General features: G+C 37.7%; 1 protein-coding gene across 1 annotated transcript; it reads left to right on the top strand.

Annotated features, from left to right (window-relative positions):
• The first annotated feature begins 71 nt into the window (after window positions 1-71).
• Window positions 72-21,663, top strand: LOC130080609 (integrin alpha-X-like). Its single transcript, XM_056246042.1, has 30 exons — window positions 72-152; window positions 1,271-1,394; window positions 5,744-5,847; window positions 6,517-6,587; window positions 7,006-7,117; window positions 7,228-7,355; window positions 7,590-7,732; window positions 8,020-8,170; window positions 8,399-8,549; window positions 8,684-8,757; window positions 8,977-9,085; window positions 9,214-9,350; window positions 11,998-12,144; window positions 12,258-12,458; window positions 12,628-12,761; window positions 12,869-13,014; window positions 13,105-13,253; window positions 13,783-13,914; window positions 14,003-14,076; window positions 14,187-14,328; window positions 14,513-14,611; window positions 18,498-18,577; window positions 18,722-18,808; window positions 18,912-18,990; window positions 19,171-19,266; window positions 19,599-19,685; window positions 19,817-19,927; window positions 20,027-20,140; window positions 21,055-21,165; window positions 21,267-21,663. Exons 1-30 carry the CDS (start codon window positions 113-115, stop codon window positions 21,348-21,350), a joined length of 3,417 nt encoding a protein of 1,138 aa, XP_056102017.1. The 5' UTR covers window positions 72-112; the 3' UTR covers window positions 21,351-21,663.
• Window positions 21,664-22,685: the final 1,022 nt, after the last annotated feature.

The following is a 22,685-nucleotide window of genomic DNA, read 5'->3' as shown; positions in this document are numbered from 1 at the left end:
CCACCCCTTTTTATAACTAGCCTACATCTATTAGCTACTCATCTTCACTTTCATTTATTGCCTTGACTGTCCCACCTCATGCATCCTCCATATATACACCTGACAGGTTATAATGGACCAGAAATTCTGTATCAGATTATGCATATTTTGTGGTAAGATATTTACTATTTTCTTCTATATCTTTTATTACTTATTTGTTATTTTGTAAACCCCATTGCTACCTCAATAGCTGCCTATTTCCACTCTAAGCCTTCTTGTGTTGCAAGTCTTAAACCTTTTTGTTCCCTTTTGTGTGACTGAAAGCAGTGTGTGGCAATAAGATTGTAACTAGTTAGGCCTACATGATCTCATCAGGTAAAATTGGCTTCACATTCTCTTTATAGTCAAATTTGTTAATTTAAAGCTGTGTAAAATGCATTGCAATAATCATGTTGTACATGAATAGACGGACAAGTCGTTTAAAAAGAAAACTGTATCATTGTAACTAAGCTTAAAGCTCTTACAGTTTTAGTTTTACTATAGATTGTTGATTCATTGTTGATCAAATGAAATTATACATCTAATTTTAGGCAACGTCAAAAGTTCAAAACCTATAGTAGTAGTATATGTTATATCATGACCAGACATGCTATGGATGAAGATGTAAAAATGTCCTTTTAAGGCAAGAACAATTTGGAATAAGTGTGAACTTCCTTCTTTTTTATGCCCCTCTAATTCTGTCTCGTATGAGCTTTCTGCATCCACACATTGCACAGATTAAAAAAAAAACATCTATGAGAAAAGCACTGCAAAAACAACTCATAAATCCACATGACAGCTTTTCACATATTTATATATTTGTATTAAAAACAATTGAATCCGACCAAGCTAAAGCTTTTGTCAGGCACAATGACTACATTCATTTTGCATAATGCATTTGGCAGACGCTTTTATCCAAAGCGACTTACATTGCATTTCAAGGTACACATTTACATTCTTATCAGTTCTTATTCTTATCAGTTCTTATCATATTCACAGAGTAGCATTGAGTTATTTTCTTTTATGTTTAAAAATATTTTATACATGTTATATTATTACATAATTGCCTCTATTGGTGCAACACAGTGAAATTTCCATCAGCTAATGAAATTGTTACTACAGCATTATAGTATTTTAGCATGGCTGCAACGGCATATTTACCAATCAGTAAACAGGATTGAAAATATACATTTTAATTATGTCAATTTACAGTTACTAATTCAGTCTATTTTATCATTTCTGGACACTTTAGCATCTCAGTCAGTGATGGCTTTTAACATTGACCCCGTTTCCTGGAAAACCTTCACTGCACCTTCACCTTCACAGAGACAAAATGTTGCCTTTGGCTATAAGGTGATACAGAAAGACGCATTAAGGTGAGAGCAACATAACCACTGATAATGAAGACAAAATAACCTGTATGGTTTGAAAAGACATCAGTACTCACCACATTGCATAGGTTTCACCTCCAATGTTGATCAGCACTTAGTTGTGATGATGAGAAGCTTGTGGAGAGCAGTTTTATAAGCATAAAGACTCCTTTACTCTGTTCAGTAGCTTATTATGGCCACGAGCGGAACACTGGGACAGGAAAGACTGGCTGTTCAACATCAGTTAACAACCACAGTTGCTTTTGCTTTTACTTGGCCTTTAGGGGTAAATCTGAAATAGATGGTACTAGAATAGACGGACATGGAAAAATCTCAGATTTTTTAAGCTTTTGTGCTTCATTGCACATAGTGAATTATTTTACTGGTTATTGAAATGTTTATTTAAAATTTGTGTGACTTCTAAACAGTGGGCCAGTCCAAAAGTCCCATATGGTGTCTCTTTGAATGCAGCACCCCCTGTTGGCAATCACTGAATTTAGGGCGTTATAGATTGAGATATGCCATGCTTTAATGGGTTGTAGACAGAAAGAACCAGAAGCATACAGTACTGTAAATATACCTATGAAACCTGCACACATAGCCAGTCATACGTGGACTGTGTTAAAAATGGCAATCATATAACATTATTCCTACTATTTCTGCAGAAGAATATACATTTTCTGTAAGCATGGAATATTCAAATGGCCTACTTTATTTGCCAAAATATGCCAAAGTAAAATTACCAGTAAGTTTACGGACATTTCCTTAAACCCCCAAAACAACACAATGCAGTGCAATAGGTCATTAAAATGATGAGTAAAACACTTGTGAAAAATCAATACAGAAAATTCTTTTATATTAACACGTTACTGTTATGGAATTTACAGTTAAAGACCCAAGGACCAGATATGATTAATTAAGACCAGTAGTTAGAAGGGCAGTATATTTAAGACAAGAGATATATTTTAAGACATATTTTTAGTTTGCAGTTTCATCCACAGAAGTCAGCTTCAAGACTCACAAGGAGTTCTAGGGCTGCCCCGCTTACAGACAAAGATAATTACTTCAGGTTGAATGATTTTGATTGGCTAAGGAATAGATAAACATAGTAATTTTCCACACACATACAGATAGACTGAAGCATATCTCCATCGATTATATGGCTGACACTCAGACCCTGGATTTAGGTACGTTGTGGCCTTTCAGGTCGTGATGGGAATAACGGCATTATAAATAAACGGCGTTACTATTTTTTTTCAGTATTACTGTTCCCTTTCAAGGGAACTCGAGCTGCGTCGAGACGTGATTGTGTCACGAAGTGCGTATAGAATCAGTCCAATGGTGTGACGAGACGTCATAGGCGGGTGACATCACAGACCAGGAAACTATAAAGCATACCCAGAAAACAGACTCTTTGTATACTGTCTCTATTATTTGGTGTTGTCTGTCTTGCAAGCATATATATTTATATATTATTATGGCGAACAAGCAGCAGTTCAAGCAGTGTGTTGTTCCTTTCCCTCGTTTAATTATGGGTTGGGACACACAAGAAATGTGAGTTGCTTGTTTGGGAGTGGAGCATGCCCAGTCAGTTCTCGAGGGAGCGTTCCCGCCGGGTGTTCTTTGAGGAGGACGGTTCGGTTCGCGGCGACGCACATCTTGGGGTTCGCAAATGGATCTGACAAAAGGGGTTTGAGATGGGCCCAGTCCTATCTCTGCCTTCACCTGCCAGATCCAGTGCCTTATCTCAGGGAGAAACACACGCTGCAGTTTCTTCTCCCCGGCACGAGCCACCAGTGCTACAATTACCCTGAGGATCTGGATGTTGTAAGCTAGCCTGACTTTGTCATACTCATATTCTAGTCAGAATGTGAGTCTGATACTGCTCCATAGGGCTTTGATTATGAGGCGTGTCTTAACCGAACCAGAAAAAAAAAAACTCTGCACTCAATTGGATAGACCTACAACCAATCAGAGCAACGCAGTAAGTCAACTACTTTGCATAGCACAGTTGTCAACTACAGAACTCAAATGCACGCACGCTGGAAGAGTAAAATAACGAGTGTTGCTTATTTTACTTGGTCCTCCATGAGTGCGACCAAAGGAGAAACCATAACGACCACAGGGGTTTCATTGCGTCCCATCTTCTTAGCGACCATCGGAGCCGGCTGATAAGTTACACTTTTGCCGAATCATGTAGGAAGGACGGCAAAAATATCTTTCCGATCAACAAATGCCTTAATTGCAGTTTTCTGTTTGTCTATTAAAATGAATGCGCTGTCGATTTATTTTACAACAGACGCGACAGCGGAATCTGTACATCTCAGTTCTCCAGCTGCAGTCATCTTTGAGGGAAACCAGTTAAGCGCTCTTTGATAACGTGATGATTACGTCCCTGCAGATCATCTGTCCATCATCATATAAAGGCCGCCCTGGCAATTTGATTGGCCCGAACATTTTTTCACTGATCATAATTACTCCTCAATGGATCGAGTCCCGACCGAACTTCCCGACCAAAAAATGTTGTGGGCGGGGTTCGGGCTGGCATCCAGGCTAGTTGTAAGCATTGATGCAGGGGATTTTGAGGATTCGCCACCTCATACCCCTGCTTATGAGGAGCTGATGGAGGTTGTGACTCATGCTGTAGCTAAATTAACCCTCTGGGGTTTAAGGTGTTTTTGGGGTCCTTGAGATGTTTTGACATGCCCTGACATTTGTGCTTTTTTCAGTTGCTTATAAACATATTAATGGCAAAGGTGTAATTACACTCTATTCAGCACAAACAGGGCTACCATAATATGTGAGGAACATGTATGTACATGTTTGTATTTTTGAGAGAGTAATGTTTATGCATGGTTATTGAAAAAAACCTAAAAATTAAATTTTCTGAAATAAGGCCACAAAACACATACTAAATATGTGTCCACAAGGCTTTTGACTAATGGAAGTTGTCGCCTAGAGTTTTTGCTTCAAAATGATCTGAAAATCATCCTGCCTAATCATCTACATAAAACAATAGATTGATTTAAATTTTGTAAGACAATGATGACAATGACAAATGATCATGAATAATGCTCTGATTCACACCTGAGAAGACAATGACCTGCATAATGAGCCGCATAATGAGCCTTTCAGTCAGGTGTGTCACTGGGTACCACAAGAAAGAATGTGAGGACTTATTTTGTATGCATGCAAATTGTATAATATCCAAGGTAAACATTTCTAGTAACTATGCAGTTAATTCTCATACTGTATTTTCATAAGTTTTGGAATATATCCTCTCCCCAGATGTGTCACTAATAAACAACAATAATAAATAATTTAATGAGAAGGCTTATATTGACCTTTTAAGATGTTGCTTACATCTACCTTGTAAATATATTTTTTGCTATTTTATTAAAAAGTTTTCAGATGTAAATCAACAACAATTACAATTTTAACAATATTTCAAGAGTAATCTTTCTTTGTAAAAAGTATACATTTTATCAAACGTATTTCAAAGTTAAGGATTCATTAGTTTGAATATTGGAACAAACACTATAATAACATCTTAGTTGATAATTCAATATACCTACTTTATTTTTGACAAAACATCCCATACTATATATTTAACATATGAGCAGAAATTGCCAAACAAAAACTTATTTGATGTGACAGTAGTCTTTCACATTAACACTTAATGAGCTGAAATGAGCTGAAATGAGAACGACTGACATCTCTCTCTTTTCATACAGATTACATAAACTGCGAATATTTGTTTTTTATATAAATTACTTCATTTAAATGAAGAGAATTCAAGCTTTTTTCCTGTGTGCCTGTATGCCTGTGTGACTGAGTATTCGCTGAGTTACAGTTCATTTTCAGGGCATTAAACCGAGGTCCTGACTCTCTGTGGTCACAAAAAATCCCACGATGTCTTTCGAAAGAGTAGGGGTATAACCCCGGTGTCCTGGCCAAATTTGCCCCTTGGCCTCTGTCCATCATGGCCTCCTAATCATCCCCATATATACCAATTGGCATCATCACTCTGTCTCCTCTCCACCAGTAAGCTGGTGTGTGTTGGGTGTTCTGGCGCACTACGGCTGCCGTCACATCATCCAGGTGGATGCTGCACATTGGTGGTGGTTGAGGAGATTTATATTACTTATTATTTTCTTATTATATTTGTATTGTTGTTGCAAATAACATAACCACAATGCCATTGAATTCTCTCCCATATGGAAATTATACTAGTAGGTCTATACATGTACATTCCCTTTATGGGAACTTAGTTCTTTACAAAATTGTCAATTCAATTATGATCTTTCCTCTGTAGTTAATTATAACACATATTCTTACCTTTTGTTTTCTCATAGTCTGACCGTGAGTGATCCTTTAATTCAAATCAATCAAGATCGAAGAGGATTGATTTATAACTGTGCTGTCAAAGAAGGAACCTGCTCATCATTGATGATTAATGGTATTTGGGGTTTTGTTCTACAGTACTAATTGAAATATAATTTGCTATTTTCCAGTAGGGTATATACTACAGTAGGGTCTAGGGTAATACTTTATATGAGCGTTGTTCTCTTTTTCAACAAACGAACAGAGATGCTTAACTTTCAGAAAATGTTCAACCTTAGAAGGTTATAGTAAATATTATATCAGCTGTTTTATTTCCTATTACATTGTTACCAAAATTTAGGACATGCAATGTAAAACTCGATTTGTATTTTCTAGTGATTATCATTAAATAAATATTCTAAATTCAAAGCAATTAAATTGCGCTGCTGCTCACCAGTGTGGGACTAGATCTGATTGTAGATATTGATAAATTAGATGTTTACTATACATTAAAGAAAAATAAATTGTAATTGTGTTTTAGTAAATACATTATAGCATAGTAGTTGTTAAACTTTGAAATGAACATTAACTAAGATTAATAAATGCTGTAGAAGTATTGTTCATTGTTCATGTTACCTAATGTAAACCTAATCGTAAAGTGTAAAAAAAAAAAAAAAAAAAAAAAAACAGGATTTGACCTTCAATGCATGCACTTCAAATGTTTTTTGGGGGACTCCAAAGTGTAACATATTCCAATTAAAGGTTCTTTAATGAAAATGAACAAACTGTCTGTATGTTAATCAAGTGCCCTCGGAAGCTGTCAACTTGTCTCTCGGACTTTCCATGGTTCAAGATCCACGGTCTTCAAAGCTGGCGGTAAGTAGTTCAGAACACTGATGAGATCACTTACAGATAAAGTACATATTATAACTATTTCACACATGCAAATGCCTAAAGAACATAAAAAGCCAAATGAAATACTCTGTAAATCTAGTCTGAATTAATAAAAGGCACATATAAATGTTAAAAGACACAATGTGAGTAGAGAACGACGTGTTTAATGATCAATATTAAAGAAAAACAACATTGTTTTCTGTGTATATATACAATTAGTGAATTTTATTTGATTTATTTTTTGAGGCATGTATGTTTGATTTATTATCCTGTCTCAACAACTAAACAGATTTTGACCAGAGCAATAAAAGTGATTGGTATTGTGGTCTATAATTAACTTTTGATTTGGTATTCCTTTAAAATAAGGTACAAATCCATGTTTAAATTCCTTCTCATTCAGATTTGTGGCCCAACCATTCCAAAGAAATGTGTATCAGTTACCACCTTCAATGGCATGTGCTTCATCAGTGAAAACAGTGCGTTTAAACCACCAATACCGAGCTCTCTGAGAGGTAAATAAAACGTTTTTTTTTTCTTCCCCCAGACAAAGAGGTTTCTTCCCTTTTGCTGTAACTGCAGTTTTAACTGGCCTATACACTCTTCTGCTTTTCTTCATTTACAGACTGTCCTGGTCAGTTTGACATTGCTTTTCTGTTAGATGGATCTGGGAGTGTGAATGCATACAATTTTGGAACGATGAAGAATTTTGTGATAAACATGATCAAGCGTTTTACTAATCGGGATGGACTGGTAGGAATAGCCTTACATAACATTTCAGGGATTTTTGATACTAATTGCAGCCAGTGTGTTAAAAAGGGAAAGACCTGAATTTGTCCTTCCATGTGTAATTATCTTTTTACAAAAAAAAAAAAAAAAAAAAAAAAAAAATATATATATATACGTGTATATACGTGTATATATATATATAAAACTGAATGCCGTTATAGAGCACATAATAAGACTTTATCTGTTGTTGATTTACAGTTTGCCATAGCACAGTACTCCAATGGTTGTACTATCCACTTCAATTTCAATCAACTCAAAGACAGCACATGGGAATCTAAGGTGACAAATATACCATACTTTCGAGGTGGCACTTACACTGCAGCAGCCATCAAAAAACTTGTGTAAGACTTGTTTGTTACTATATAAATCTGAATCGTTGTATTTAGGGTGGCCCATTTCACATGCTTAAATGTGGAGTTTAGAAGTTAAAATGTAACACATTAGGAGATGTGGGATTATTTTTTAAATTTTCTGGGGAAACAAAATAAAAAAGTAAACCACAATACTATGCTGTGTTGCTATGATGTTGTTAGTAGAAGTTATGAGTAGTTATTAATGTATTGCTATACCGTTTTAGGGTATTTATGTGGGTTACTTGATCTCTTCTAAATGTCTTTTCAAATACCAGGAATGAGCTATTTACTCCAGATGGAGGGTCAAGGCCATCAGCGAAAAAAATCTTGCTCGTTATTACTGATGGAGAGTCACATGACAGGAACTTATTGAAAGATGCAGCATCACTGGCAGAGGCAAAGAACATAATACGATATGCGATCGGGGTATGCTTTTTCTTCACATAGCCTATATGTCGTTTATATCAGATCCTTAAATGTTTCATTAAATGTGGCCATTTCTGAGCTGCATTAATTTACTTGTAGCTTAGAACTAATAAATGCATTGGGATGTGTGTATGTGTGTGTGTGTGTGTGTGTCTTTATCCATTTATTACTCTAAATATGCTTTGTTGCATCATTTCTTTTTAAAGGAAACAATATTTTTGTCCCTAGGTTGGCGGGGCTTTTAATAGTTACAGTGCAAGAGATGAGTTGAATACAATTGCTTCTGATCCAGATGTTGATCATGTGTTCAAAGTGACAGACTTCAATGCACTGGATAATATTCTTCAAAAGCTGGAAGAAAACATTATTGCCATTGAAGGTAGAAAATTAAGAATGAATGTGTATTTCTGCTATATCTATCTTTTTGTAATAACTGAATAGATATTTCCTAAAAGCTTTAAATGACTTTGAATCAGACGATTAATTTTAGTAACTTCTGTTGGTTTGTTGCAGGAACCCAGACTTCAGGTGATTCCTCCAGAATGGAGTTTGCACAGGATGGATTCAGCGCAGCTTTCACACCATACGTAAATAAATATGCAAAATTGCTCCTTAACATTAAACTCTGAATGATCATAGTAGACTGTATGAATGACCCCAAAGTCAACAATGTAACCCTTAATCTTTTTTTTTCGTAATGCTCACACATTGTTCATCATTATGCAAAGAGAGGGGTATGGGGTTTCTTGAGATGTTCTCTGTGTATTCAAACCCAGGACAGTTTTGCTTTGCTTTGCTTTGTTTAGGGAAGCGTGTTACTGAGTGCTGTGGGAGCTTTCCAGTGGAAAGGTGGATATCAGGAATATTTGCCAGACTACTCCTTTCTAACAGGCAGTGAGCATGACAGCTATCTAGGTGAGGCTTTAAAAAAAACAAAAACAACTCAAACATAGATAGATGTGTGAATTTACAGTCATTTTATTCTATTCAGCAAATACAACTAAGAATAAACCTATTATTAAACTATTGCATTTTGTCTGAAGGTTATTCGATGGCTATTGCAACAACGTCAAGCACCAGCTTTGCTATTCTAGGAGCTCCGAGATACAAGCATAAAGGACAAGTCTTTGCATCACAACTCAGATCCAATCAATATAAACAGCTGCTGGACTCTCCCAAGGTTGTTCACTTACATTTTTTGGTGTCAAAACCATACATAAAACCAGTATCATTTGCTAAAATTGCTAAATTAACTTATGCACAACATTGGAATGTCGCTTAAAACATTTGCAAATAAAACAGCGTTTTCATCCCATATGTTCAAGAGAACAAAATTGTCACTTCCTGGGAAATTTGCGCAAAATATTGGCGCAAAAGCTGTAATTGTGCTTTGGACCATTCATAAAGTTTAGACAAAGATGATGAAATTGCAGTTTACCATTATCCCTGTGACCATGACCGTTCACTTGGTCTTAAGAGTTTAATGTTAAGGATTTGGTACATTTCCATATTTATATACATACAGTATATTCTGAAAGCTGTGTTCCTGCAACAGAAGAAATGGTATCTTAATGGTAAAAAGATGAATCAACAGATCGAGTATAATTACTGGAAAATGCATTTTGTCAATTTACAGTAAAAGCCAAATTAACACCATATTAGCTGGAGGACAACTAGTCTTACACCAACCAGTTCACTGGTAGAGCAAAAGCAAACTCATTAATTGAAAAGTGACTGGCACAACTTAATTAAACTTCTGTAGTAGCCTTTTAACATTTTTTGAAGAATCAAAACTAATATTTAAAGGTGCTGTATGTAACTTGACAAACAAAGCGTAAAAATACCCAGCCCGTTCTCATCCTTTGGCGTCATACATGTGACGCTTTGTACATTTCGTTGAAATCTTACGCACATGGCATCCTTTAGCATCAATATGAGACGCAGAACCCAAGGCGTCATAACCGTACCCTACCCCAGACCTAAACCTACCCAACCTAAACCGTGTTATATTGACGCTAAAGGATGCCATGTGCGTAAGATTTCGACGAAATGTCATATGGCGTCACCTATATGACGCCAAAGGATGAGAATGCGTTGAAATACCATAATATGTTTGCAGATATTTAGGAAATATTTAGGATTCACATACTCGTTTCTCTGAAACACTTCTGAAGCCAGTCATTTTACTTTGAAATGTGCGTTCCGTGTTGGAATGTCTGTTTTTGTTTTGGTCTGTGTGATCCCGCCCACTGCCAGTTCACCCAGTAGTATTTCGACACCCCAGGATGCCAGTTGGCAAGAAACACAGCGTATTGCAGCCTTGGAAGCCAGCAAACAAACTGGGTCGGAGCTTGCAGGTTCTATCCAACCTAAAAAGCCTCGGTGTGCATCTAAAAATCTCTATGAACGAGAGCATATTAAAACGTGGATAAATAAACGAATCAACTTACAGTGTATATCTGTCAACTGCGCTCGTTCCTGTTCTATGTCCTCAAACTGGCAACCTGCGTGAGTCTGAGGAGGAGGGGGCGGGGGAAACAACGATCTCTGATATTTTGACTGCAGTACCTATTTCGACCACTAACTGTCATTCTTACAGACTGCACCTTTAATATGCAAATATTTTGGTACAACTTCCAGGATCTTTAGGGATGGTGCATTTGGTAGTGGTAGCAGTGAGCGTTGTTGCCTGATTTCTCAGCATTACATATAAGCGGCTTTCGCACCGGAGGAACCTTTTCATAGTTCCTAGAACTATTGGCGGACGTTCCCTGTTTTTGGCGTGTTTGCACCGCAGGAACTAGGAACGATTTTAGTTCTAGGAACTCCTTTTGGAGGAACTAATTTAGCTCCTACTTCAGAGTAGGGTATAAACCAGCCAACGCATTCTCATCCTTTGGCGTCATATAGGTGACGCAATATGACATTTCGTCGAAATCTTACGCACATGGCATCCTTTAGCGTCAATATAACACGCACTGTTATGGGTAGGTTTAGGTCTGGGGTAGGGTACGGTTATGACGCCTTGGGATCTGCGTCTCATATTCACGCTAAACGATGCCATGTGCGTAAGATTTCAACGAAATGTACAAAGCGTCACATGTATGACGCCAAAGGATGAGAACGGGCTGAACCAGCACTATCCATGACGTTAGGGTACTCTGATTGGCCGAACGCACGTGAAACACCGGCACCCGCCATTTAAAAAAAAAGGCTGTGTAAACACATAGATTATATATCAACTTTACAAACTAACTCTACGAACATAGCAAACAGAGATAGATGGACCTCTTAACCTTTATGCTGAGTAGAAAATCCAGCGCAACTTTGAGGGGACCAAGCGAAGCATGATTATGCATTTCTGCTCAGCTAGCATCACTGGACATCAACCGCACGGCATTCGCTAATAACTTTTCATTACCCTCTACTTTCTATGCATAACAGTTCTATCTAATATCATATTAGACAAGACTGTTGTATCGTTAACTAATGAACACGGAGAATGCAAGCACTGTGTGTTTGTTTGCTAAGGCTCTGGCGTTCTCAGTGCCGTCAAAATAAAAGTCACAACAACAAGCGCTGCTTACGTCACTTCAGAGTTCCTACTTGCGGTGCGAATGCAACCAGGAAAACGTTCCTAGGGGAACCATTAGTTCTCGGGCAATCACCCTGGTGGCTAGAACTAAGTTCCTAGAACTATCCGGTGCGAAAGCCCCAATATATATAGAACCAATTGTTGATGTAATGAAGTTACAACAAGAAGGCTCGAAACATACAATCAGCAGGGAGTACAGATCATTTTAAAGTTCAAACTTCTCTTTTCTCAGCCTCAGATTGGCTCATATTTTGGAGCTGAGGTGTGTGTGGTGGACTTGAACAGTGACTCCTATACAGACCTACTTTTGGTATCGGCACCAACGTACACAGAGTCTGACCGGGAGGGTAAAGTGTTTGTTTACATCATCACGCGTCAGGTCAGTGTTTTTTTTAGATTAAATTAAATAAAAATAAAAAAAAATTCAATTGAGCAAATGTACATTTGTGTCTGTTTAACCCTGTTTCTCCTCTCTCTGTTATATCTCTATAGGCACTCTTAATTTTTTCGGATACACTGGTGGGCATGGCAGGTCAGAGGGGTCGGTTTGGCTCTTCTCTGGCCAGTCCAGCAGATCTGAATGGTGATGGTTTCATGGATGTGCTGATTGGAGCTCCTTTAGAGGAGGATGGACAGGGCAGCATCTACATCTTCAATGGGATTGATGGAGGGGTCATTTCAAAATATTCACAGGTGAAAAAGACGAGGGTTGGTGGCAGTTTAAAGGGATAGTTCACATAAAAATGAACTCTGTCATTTATTCAGCCTCGTGGTTCACCTTTCTTGCATTACTTTTCCTTGACTCACTTCATAGACTTTCAATATATTTGTTATCTGTTTTATTCCCTCTTGAATATAACAGAGGATTGCTGGATCATCTGTGCGACCAGGTTTGCGGTTCTTTGGGATTTCATTGAGTCAGTCTTCTCTAGACCAGACTCAAGACAGCCTTCCTGACATTGCTGTTGGGTCCAAGGGAGCAGTTCTGCTTCTCAGGTCTGTTTTCTTCTATAAAGAACTAAAATAAATACAAATACAGTGTTTCAGCCATAATCATTCATATGTGTTCATTTGTGAATCATTAATATATTTGGATCATTCAGGTCCAGACCCATCATGCTCTTGGAAACCAAAGTAACTTACAACCCAACCAAAATACCAACCGTTGACCAATCCGACTGCACAAAGCCACTGCAAAACGACCTGACTGTGTGCTTCATCATGAGCGGATACAAACATCGCATAACAGGTTTATTCATAATATAATTACATAATTTGTGTGTCCTTACATCACAAGTACACATATTTTTGGGCTTTTATGATCAAAGACGTTTTCTAGGTTTGGCTGCAAATATTAATTACACCATAATGCTGGATTCCAAGCGACATAAATATCGTGCATACTTCTCTGCCAAAAACCGGCTCCTTAGTGATGTGATGAAGATTGAGTTGCAGGAAGTATGCAAAATTCATACTTTTTTTATAGAGGTAAGCATCAAATGTCATTATTGTTTCACATTTATGAGAAGATTTTCAGTGAATCTGATGAATCTAGGCTAAAATTTAGACTAAAAGGGTAATTTCTGTTTCTTATACTTCAACCTTATTGTCTTTGTTATTATAACTATAATTATCTTTGTTTCATGCATTTTTGTTATAATGTAGGTAACTTTTATGTGTTAAAAAATAATAAAAAAACTTTAGATACAAATTCCAAATAAAAACATTTAAACAACACAAACTATAAATTATAACTTGATTATTTACACATGCAGCAAGAAAAATAACTGAATGTTAAACAGTATGTAACCTGATATGACGGAAATAAAGAACCATTCATCTATATATTGTCTATATAACTGATAAAAACTACAAATGTTGAGTTTAATGTTTCATTCAACATTTCAAGAAATATGATGGGGACATTACAAGAATCAAATGCATAACAAGAGTGACCCAAGTTTAATCGTAAAGTGTTTTGTTATTAACGTCTCTTATTGATTCTCGTTTCCATAAGGCTTGTTCAGAAGATGCTCTGAATCCGTTGGCCAATCAGATAACATTCACATTTGAGGGTCTTCCATCAGGAAGTATGGGAAATTTGAGACCAGTACAGCTGCCAGAGACAAAGACCACCACAGACCACAATGTAAGAGTTCATCTGAGTTAAGAGCAGAAATTACCAGAATTTTATGTACAATTCATGAATTTTTCTGTGCCTTCACTTTGTTTTACAGCTGGATTTTGAGATAGATTGTGGAACTGATAATGTATGTGTCGATGACCTTCGAATGGATTTCAATTTCTCTGGGTGAGCAAACCGTTTGCTCTGTTTCTGAACTGAAGTTAATAATTTATAATTAATAATTCCGCACCATCTTGATGCTTATGAAAGTATTTACATTTCTCTCTTTGATCCAGATCTACGAACATAGAGGTTGGAATAATGCAGGAGCTCAACGTGACCGTGTTTGTAGAGAACAGAGGAGAAAACTCATACAACACTCTCTTCACCCTCAAATACCCCTTTGGACTTTCCTACAGGAGATTCACATCTAAACAGGTAAACATAGGCACATATGCTGAAACTGATAATAGTTAATAATGATAACAATGCTATTTCTAAAGCAAAATAGCTATAAAACACTGAAGATGCAAAACATTTTTAAATAAAACTTAAAATTCTAGAGCTACATTAAAAATATGTATGTATGTTGAGATGTATGAGAAATGTTCTGTATGAGCAGGGCAGAGTGGAGTGTGTGTCTCTGGATGCTGAGCGAGGAGTTACACTGGGAGAAACCTCCTGCCAGATCAGTAAACCCATCCTCAAGGGAAACACTCAGGTCAATAATCACACCCCTGACACCAACGTTTGCTCATGTGGAGGAATGCATGTTAATGGTTAAACTGATAATCATTATTTTGCTAAAAAAATTATTAATAATAATTGTTCTCATTTGAGACATTTCTGTTTACATTTTATGAGAATTATTGCACTTTCAAGTAAGGACAAATCAAGAGAACATCAAGAAGTTTTTCTCACAGAGTTTTTCTCACATTCATTCATTTGAGCAGAATATCACAATGGAGATCGCTGAACTCCAACATACATGTTTGCCTGTATTTTCAGATCATCAGCGCATGGTTTTCAAGTTGGGAAGATTAAGGCTATGTTTACACGGAAACGATCTGAAGACAAAACGCAAAAGTGGCGTTGCGTTATCACTTTTTATTCTGCGTTTAGACGAGCGTTATGGTTGGGAAATCCGCATGCATATGGTGACGCAAAAGTGTGTGAAATTCGATGTAGGACTAGTATGCACTCCAGGCGGCTAGGTGGCAATGTGAAGCACTGCCACACAACAACACCAATATCTTAGAATATTTTGTACAACTGCTGAAAAAGACTCTTCTGCTAGGGCAACTTGAAGGTCCGACGTATGGAAATAATCTGACATGTTGGTTGTTATTTTCCTGTACTGGCGCATGCATGTGACGTAAACGCATACGCGACGAGAGCCACCGTGAGCAGATTTGCGTTTTTACCGTTTAGACGGGAACGCGACGGTGGAGCGTTTTTAAGATTTCCACTCTGGAGGGTGGTTTCACTTTTTTGCATTTTTAAGCCCCCAAAACGCCGTTGCCGTGTAAACGAAAGGCACATCTGATAAAATATTTTGTACGTTTTCACCTGGAATCGTTCTCGTGTAAACGGGGCCAAAGTAAAACACTTGCTGGATAATTTGATGGTTTTCACGACGCGTCATCAATCCGGAAGTCGGCCATTTTGGAGGCACTGAACGTAAACAATGCCACTGAACTAAACGGACTCGCAAATTTGGCTGATTATTGATTACTGAAAAATGGTCGAGTTTTGGTCTGTACTAATCGGTTGCATCGAGAAAAAACCTTTCGAGTTCTATAGACCGCAAGTTAAAGTTAAAGAGAAGAGTGCAAAAAACTGACGAAAGAAGGCGTTTGTGGTTGAGAGAGGCACAGCATCAGCTCATCAACCACATGTGTAAATGAAGTGTTGACTATGGCTAAAATGTTGACGTAGTTATATGGCTACATTCACACTGTCAGTCCAAATCCGATTATCTTTGTATCCGATTGGAATCTGATCTAAAATGATGTCCACACTGTGTATCGCAACTGTTCAGATCCGATTTGTGTGTCCATGCAGCTCTCGGGCAATATGGCACTGACATTGCGTTGATGGAGGGGTTTGCATTTGCAATAGAAATGTTGTCTTATTCAAATTTTACAACATGGAAATGTGTAGCCGCCGCGCTGGACTATACTGCGCATTGAGCTGCAGAACTGTAGGAGGCTGTTATGTACAGCTTTTTTTCCACGCTCCGGTTTGTCTGCGCCGGTTTCAAAATATGTTTCAGAAATAATCATTTTCTGCTCGTCCGGCACTTTGCAACAACACAGCATTGTTTGACTTTCGAGCCCGTTCTCATCCCAAGGCGTCATAAACTGGCGCTTTTGACATTTCGTCTAAATCCAACGCACATGGCACCCTTTAGCGTCAATATGAGACGCAGATATATATGGGCCAGAAAGCGCCTCCTAGTGGTCTAACCCTAACCCTACCCCAGACCTAAACCTACCCATAACTATATTGACGTTAAAGGGTGCCATGTGCGTTGGATTTAGACGAAATGTCAAAAGCGTCAGTTTGTGACGCCTTGGGATGAGAATTAGAGCCCTGCACGGGCCTCAAATCTAGGCCCTAGCCCGGCCCTGCCCCGAGACGCTCAGGCCCTAGCCCGGCCCGTGTCCGACAGCTCATCAGAATGATCAGCCCGAGTCCGACCCGAGCCCGTAAAAAAAAAAAGAAAAAAAAAAAGAAAAACAGCCTGACCTATGTTGCAGTCAGTAAACCAACCAGATATATTTTGTTTTCAATGGCAAAGTATTTACCGGTAGGTTTATTTTCATTTCTTTATAAAGTTAATTAAGAAAAAACAAAAAACAAAATTTATGACGACCAAGCAGCCGACAGCGAGTTAAACATGTTTGATCCATTGATTGATTTATAGCCTCTCAAATCAACACTTTACTTGGCTACAATAAAATCCATAGATATAAAACAACTTAAGCATATCACACAGACAGTTAACGTTAGTTTAAACGTTTATTGTCATTTTTGAAAAGCTGAGGCAAACTGCTCTGCTGCTCAGTCGCAACAGCGCTCGCAAACTAAATGAATTTATAATATAGGCTACAATACAGAGAATGCAATCTAAACAAATCAAATAAATTACATTAAAAACAAACATGCAGGTTATCTTACCTCAAAAATCAAGTCTTCACTACAGAACATGGCCATTTCCAATAGTTTCCAACAGACTCATGAAAATAAAGTCCAATCAAACAAAAAACAACCTCCTCCTAACATGGCTAAGAACAGTCTCAGAGCATCGTGAAGAAAAAGCACAGCATCCACAGTGGAAGGTTTTAATCCAGTCGTACTTTTTCCAGCTGCGCTGAAGTCACGCTCGCTACCATAGCGGGACACTAGAACGAGCCGGTCGCGCGAATCTCAGATCGCGCCGCCGGGAAACCTGTGTGTGTGTGTGTGTGTGTGTGTGCGTGAGCGTGAGCATGAGCAGACTGTCATGTGTCAGTCTTATGTCAGTGTGATAGGTTATAAAACGTCTTTCTATGTTTGCTTTTCAATCGTCATCTTCTCATGTTTTATTTTAATTAATGTCTAAAATAGGCTATAAAAAAGATAAGCCTAAAACAGGCCCGAGGCCCGGCCCGCGTGTGAACTATGACGTGAAAATTGGCCCGAAGCCCGGCCCTAGGAGCATAAATAAGTCGGGGCCCGTCGGGCTCGGGCTGAAATGCAGGCCTCTAATGAGAATGCGTTGGATTTTCTTCATGTTTCCTCTAACAACGTCTGACGTTTACATTTTACGCGGCGTGAGAGTCACATACCACCCGAAATCCGATCGTTCAGACTGAAGCCGATGTCCTGATATGTGAATAGGATTTCAAACCACATATGGATGTAGCTTGAAACGGATTTCATGTGCTTTTTTGGACTGACAATCTGAACGTAGCCTATGTCGGGATAAGAAATAGAAGGAAGAATTGCAGTACGGGCTAGAGAAGCTTTACCACATATTAACTTTAGTTTGTCAAAATTTTGCACTCTCTCCTGCTTACTAAGTCCTTCTCTATATGATTTTGTACCTACCACGTGTTTTTTCCATGGTTTATTAGTGTAACAATGTGTTCAGTAGTACATAAACAGTGCAATCCATGCTGTTGTTTACATCCGAGTGTCTCCATAATGGCCGCACATCCGGGTTACCGCCCAGAACGTGATGTCAGTGAAAACCCTCTATTGGGGGATTTAAACTTTTGAAATCTGGCAACCCCAAGTATGAAAGCTCGTGGAGGCTTGTTACTGATACAAGATAATGGAAATGTCCCCCAAAAAAATTCAGGAAAAATAACAAACGGGCCAGAAGCAGAAATCGTGATCACGATTAAAACACTATTAATTGTCTAGCTCTACTTGTTTGCTTATATACATTCATTTAGTGACTTGATTACTTTTAAACTCAAAGCAGTTAACAAACACTTTTATCCAGAGCAACATTCATGGGTGTGTGACTGGTCAACATGTTACGTTGACATATGAATTTCAACAACTTTAATTAGTCCAAAATGTACTCTTATTCTGGCTTTTTCGTCCAAATCTAGGTTGTGTTTGATATTACATACAGTATTAATAAAGACAGTACACTGGGCCAAAATGTGAGGTTTACTGCTGCAGTCACGAGGTATGACATCATCTTTGTGTGCTAGAAGTTGTTGAACCCAAAGCGTAAAACACCTTTACCGTGAGCTCTAGGAGGATTCTCACATGATCATTTCATCAGGAACAGATAAATGCAACTAATAAACCAAACCTCCATCTCTCACAGTGGGAATGACAAACACTCAAGCGACAGTGAGTTTAACAAACAGAAAACCATTGATGTCAAATATGCCATCTATATTGCCTTGATAAGGTTAGTGCTCTGCCCCACGTTTCTGTATAGAAATAATAATAATAAAAAATCTTTATCCTATACTGTAATTTTGTCATTTTCTTTCATCATTTTTAAATAAAAGGCATGAAAATTCCACCATCCACATTAATTTTACTTCAGGGAAAAGGGATCTTATGAAACCGGTCCAGCAGATATTAAAGGTATCAGTTCAAATTCTGTCTTAAAGTACATTAGTAAAAGGTTTTGTAGTACTCTAAAATCAAATTTTTAAAAAAGGCTAAATGACAGATTTTAACAGGATTTATTTTATCAACAGAAGAAAATGTTAAAATGCCCATCCTGAACATAACTCTTACATGTTTAAATGTTTCCTCTTTCAGGTTCAGAATGACCTCAGAGAATTAACTTTCAAAGTTTTCATCAGAGTACCAGTGAAACTTGGTGATACTGACATCTGGACTAATTCAAATTTGCAAGTGTGTGAATTTATTTCTGATTTCACAAGCCATACAGGTATACTGATTGTATTAAAGGCTCATTCAACAGGGACTTTTATTTTAAAAGCGGAGTCGTAATAATATTCCTTATATTTGAAACCAGTGGTCCTGAACCAGAGGGCCTCAGCAAACTTACAAGAGAGCATTTGCTGACAGAAAGTGAGACTTTCTTTCTTTCTTTCTTTCTTTCTTTCTTTCTTTCTTTCTTTCTTTCTTTCTTTCTTTCTTTCTTTCTTTCTTTCTTTCTTTCTTTCTTTCTTTCTTTCTTTCTTTCTTTCTTTCTTTCTTTCTTTCTTTCTTTCTTTTTAAAGATACCTGGCTGTACCAGCGAGAACATGACGAAGCCTGTTATCACCAATATTGCGTTGTTGGACGTTATTAAAAATTATCGTCTGGTGGTGAGGACACTTTTTGAATTTTGTTTTGCTTTACCTCATTTGTTTTCCACAATTTATTTGATTTATTTCTTGTGTATGTTAAACATACATCAATGCATTTCTGTCTCTCTCTATTTGTGTGTGTGTGTCAGAACTGCTCTGTGGCGGTGTGTGCCGTGTTCAGCTGTGACGTCACTCTCATAAAGAATGAAAGGAAACTGTATAATATATTTGGCAATGTGAGCTCTGGATGGATTGAACAGGTATCTGACTTTTAAAGTAAATTCATATCTCAGAACAGACCATATATATTCTTCATAACTGTTTGATCATTTCTTATTGTCACGATCTGTCTCTCTTAGACTGGACTCAAGGCTGCTGTTTTTGAGTTGGTCAGTTCAGCGTCTCTGGATTATGACAAGAGCAAATACATTTTCTTTTCCTCTGATTCTCAACACACTGCACCGTCTGTCCAGGTAATACAGTGATCGTTCATGTCAAGTCTAATGACTGTAAAAAGAGCTCTCAAAACTGTGCTCTGTTTGAAGGAATCTATAACGGCAGTCGACTGTTTATAGTTTATGATTTGATCATTTGACCTGTATTTTATTCTTTTTTTTCAGACCACATACTTTTCTCTTTTTGCTTCTTGCAAATATATTGACAATTGCACTTACAACATTCTTTCACACAAATCTACTTCCTATGCAAATACAACAGAGTCAAGAATGCTTACACTGTTCAAAAGTCTGGGGTTTGAAAGTCTCTTCTGCTCACCAAGGCTTCGGTTATTTGACCAATTATGTAGTAACCAGTAATATTGTGAAATATTATTACAATTTTAAAGAACAGTTTTCTGTTTTATTATATTTTAAAACAAAATTCATTCCTGTGATGTCAAAGCTGGATTTTCATCATCATTACTCCAGTCTTCAGTGTCACATGATCCTTCAGTAATTATTCTAATATGCTGATTTTAATATGCTGATTTCAAATAAAAGAACAGCATTTATTTGAAATAGAATTTTTTTGTAATATTATAAATGTCTTTCCTGTTAGTTTTGATAAATGTAATGCATCCTTGCTGAATTAAAGGAAAAATAACTTAAAAAAGACTACTTACTAACCCCAAACTTTTAATGGTAGTGCATAGCATTTTAAAACGGATTACAACAACAGCACAAGAGACAGGGATGTGGATCATACACACACTTAAACAGATGCATTATAGCAAAAGAATGTATATAGGAAACAATCATGTTATCAAATAATAATGTCTCTATTGTTCGACATGGAACATCTGTGGAGGAGGAAGGAGGACTTCCTGTTACACTGAGATCACTTCTGACTGCATTTAAAATTAACTTGTTCACATGTTTCCACTTTGTAGATTAACACTCAAGTGGAGGTGTTTGAGGATGCAAACCTGACCAAAGAGATCATTGGAGGAGTAATAGGAGGACTGTTGCTACTGGCTCTCATCACAGCGGCTCTCTATAAAGTATATCACCATCATAACACTTCACTTTCACATGTCTACACAATCTATATGTTTAAATGCTTACAGTGCAGTTTATTACAGCATATTTCTCCCTTTACAAGGCTGGGTTCTTCAAAAGCCAGTACAAGCAGTTGCTGCAGGAGGCGCAGGGCGATGCAGGAGGAGAGCCAAACATGGCACAATAATGTGCACTCAAACAGTTAGAAGTAAATATTTAACTTCCTTCTTTGCTATGAAAACTGATAATGACTGTGAGTGTGAACTATAGCAGAGATATTGGAGGACCTTGTTCTCACATGCACATTGTTTTTGATAGTCACAGTTGCAAGAAAGAAGTCAAAATTGCGAGATATATACTCGCAATTGTGAGAAAAAAAGTCTGAATTGTGAGTTAAAGGGTTAGTTCTCCCCAAAATGAAAATTCTGTCAGTAATTACTCTCCCTCATGTTGTTCCAACCCCGTAAGACTTTCGTTCATCTTCGGAACACAAATTAAGATATTTTTGATTAAATCTGAGAGCTGGATTCATTTCCTTCTCTGTGGGCCTCGAGATTTCACGTAGTGAAACTGCGCAGCGCTTCTGTGTTGTACGTCACACGCATCACACACATGACCAGCGTCGGCCAATAATGAGCCTATACGTGTGACGTACAACACAGAACCGTTGCGCAGTGAAATCTCGAGGCCCACAGAGAAGGAAATGAATAGTTGAATAAAGTCGTTATTTTTGTTTGTTTTTTGCACACAAAAAGTATTCTCGTCGCTTGATAAACTTAATATTGAGCCACTGTAGTCACTTGGACTATTTTAACAATGTCTTTATCTTTTCTGGGCCAGCCAGTTTCGATCCCTTAAGAAGCCTATAGAGGAGTGATCAGATTTAATCAAAAATATCTTAATTTGTGTTACGAAGATGAATGAAAGTCTTAGGGCCTGTTCACATATCGCGCCTTTTGCGCACTCAAGTTCGTTATTTCAAATGTAGGCGCGCGGTATGCGCACTCATTATGGAAGCGACGCGGTCGCGGTGCGACGCGCTCGTTTTTTACAAGCGTGTCCGTGCCGCATCGAGATAAAATCATCTCAACTTTTCAGAATGCCGCAAGCGCACCATAGGTCAGGTGACAAGAACCAACCACAGCAACGACAGACGCCTCCGGAGCACAACCACCCTAGCGCTTTGGAAAAAGGAGAATGCGGTGCGCCTAGCGTTTTCTAAGGGTTTTTAGGCGCTATATTTGAACCGAGCCTTGTGGGGTTGGAACAACATGAGGGTGAGTTACTGACAGAATTTTCATTTTGAGGTGAACTAACCCTTTAAGTCCAGTTCTGAGAAAAAAATTGTCAGCTCATAATTTGGACATTTTCTTGCAATTGCGAGTTTATATCTTATAATTCTGAGAAAAAAGTCAAAATTGCTAGTTATAAAGTCCAGTTCTTAAAAAAACCCCAAAAAGTCAGTTCACAATTCTGACATTTTCTCGCAATTTCTTGCAATTCTGAGAAAAGATTGCAACTG

This window comes from Rhinichthys klamathensis, unplaced genomic scaffold (assembly GCF_029890125.1).
Source record: "Rhinichthys klamathensis goyatoka isolate OS25496 unplaced genomic scaffold, OSU_Roscu_1.1 h1tg000035l_1, whole genome shotgun sequence".
In the NCBI taxonomy this organism is placed as follows: Eukaryota; Metazoa; Chordata; class Actinopteri; order Cypriniformes; family Leuciscidae; genus Rhinichthys; species Rhinichthys klamathensis.
Note: the sequence above shows the minus strand (reverse complement) of the source record. Positions and strands in the feature narration are given on the sequence as shown.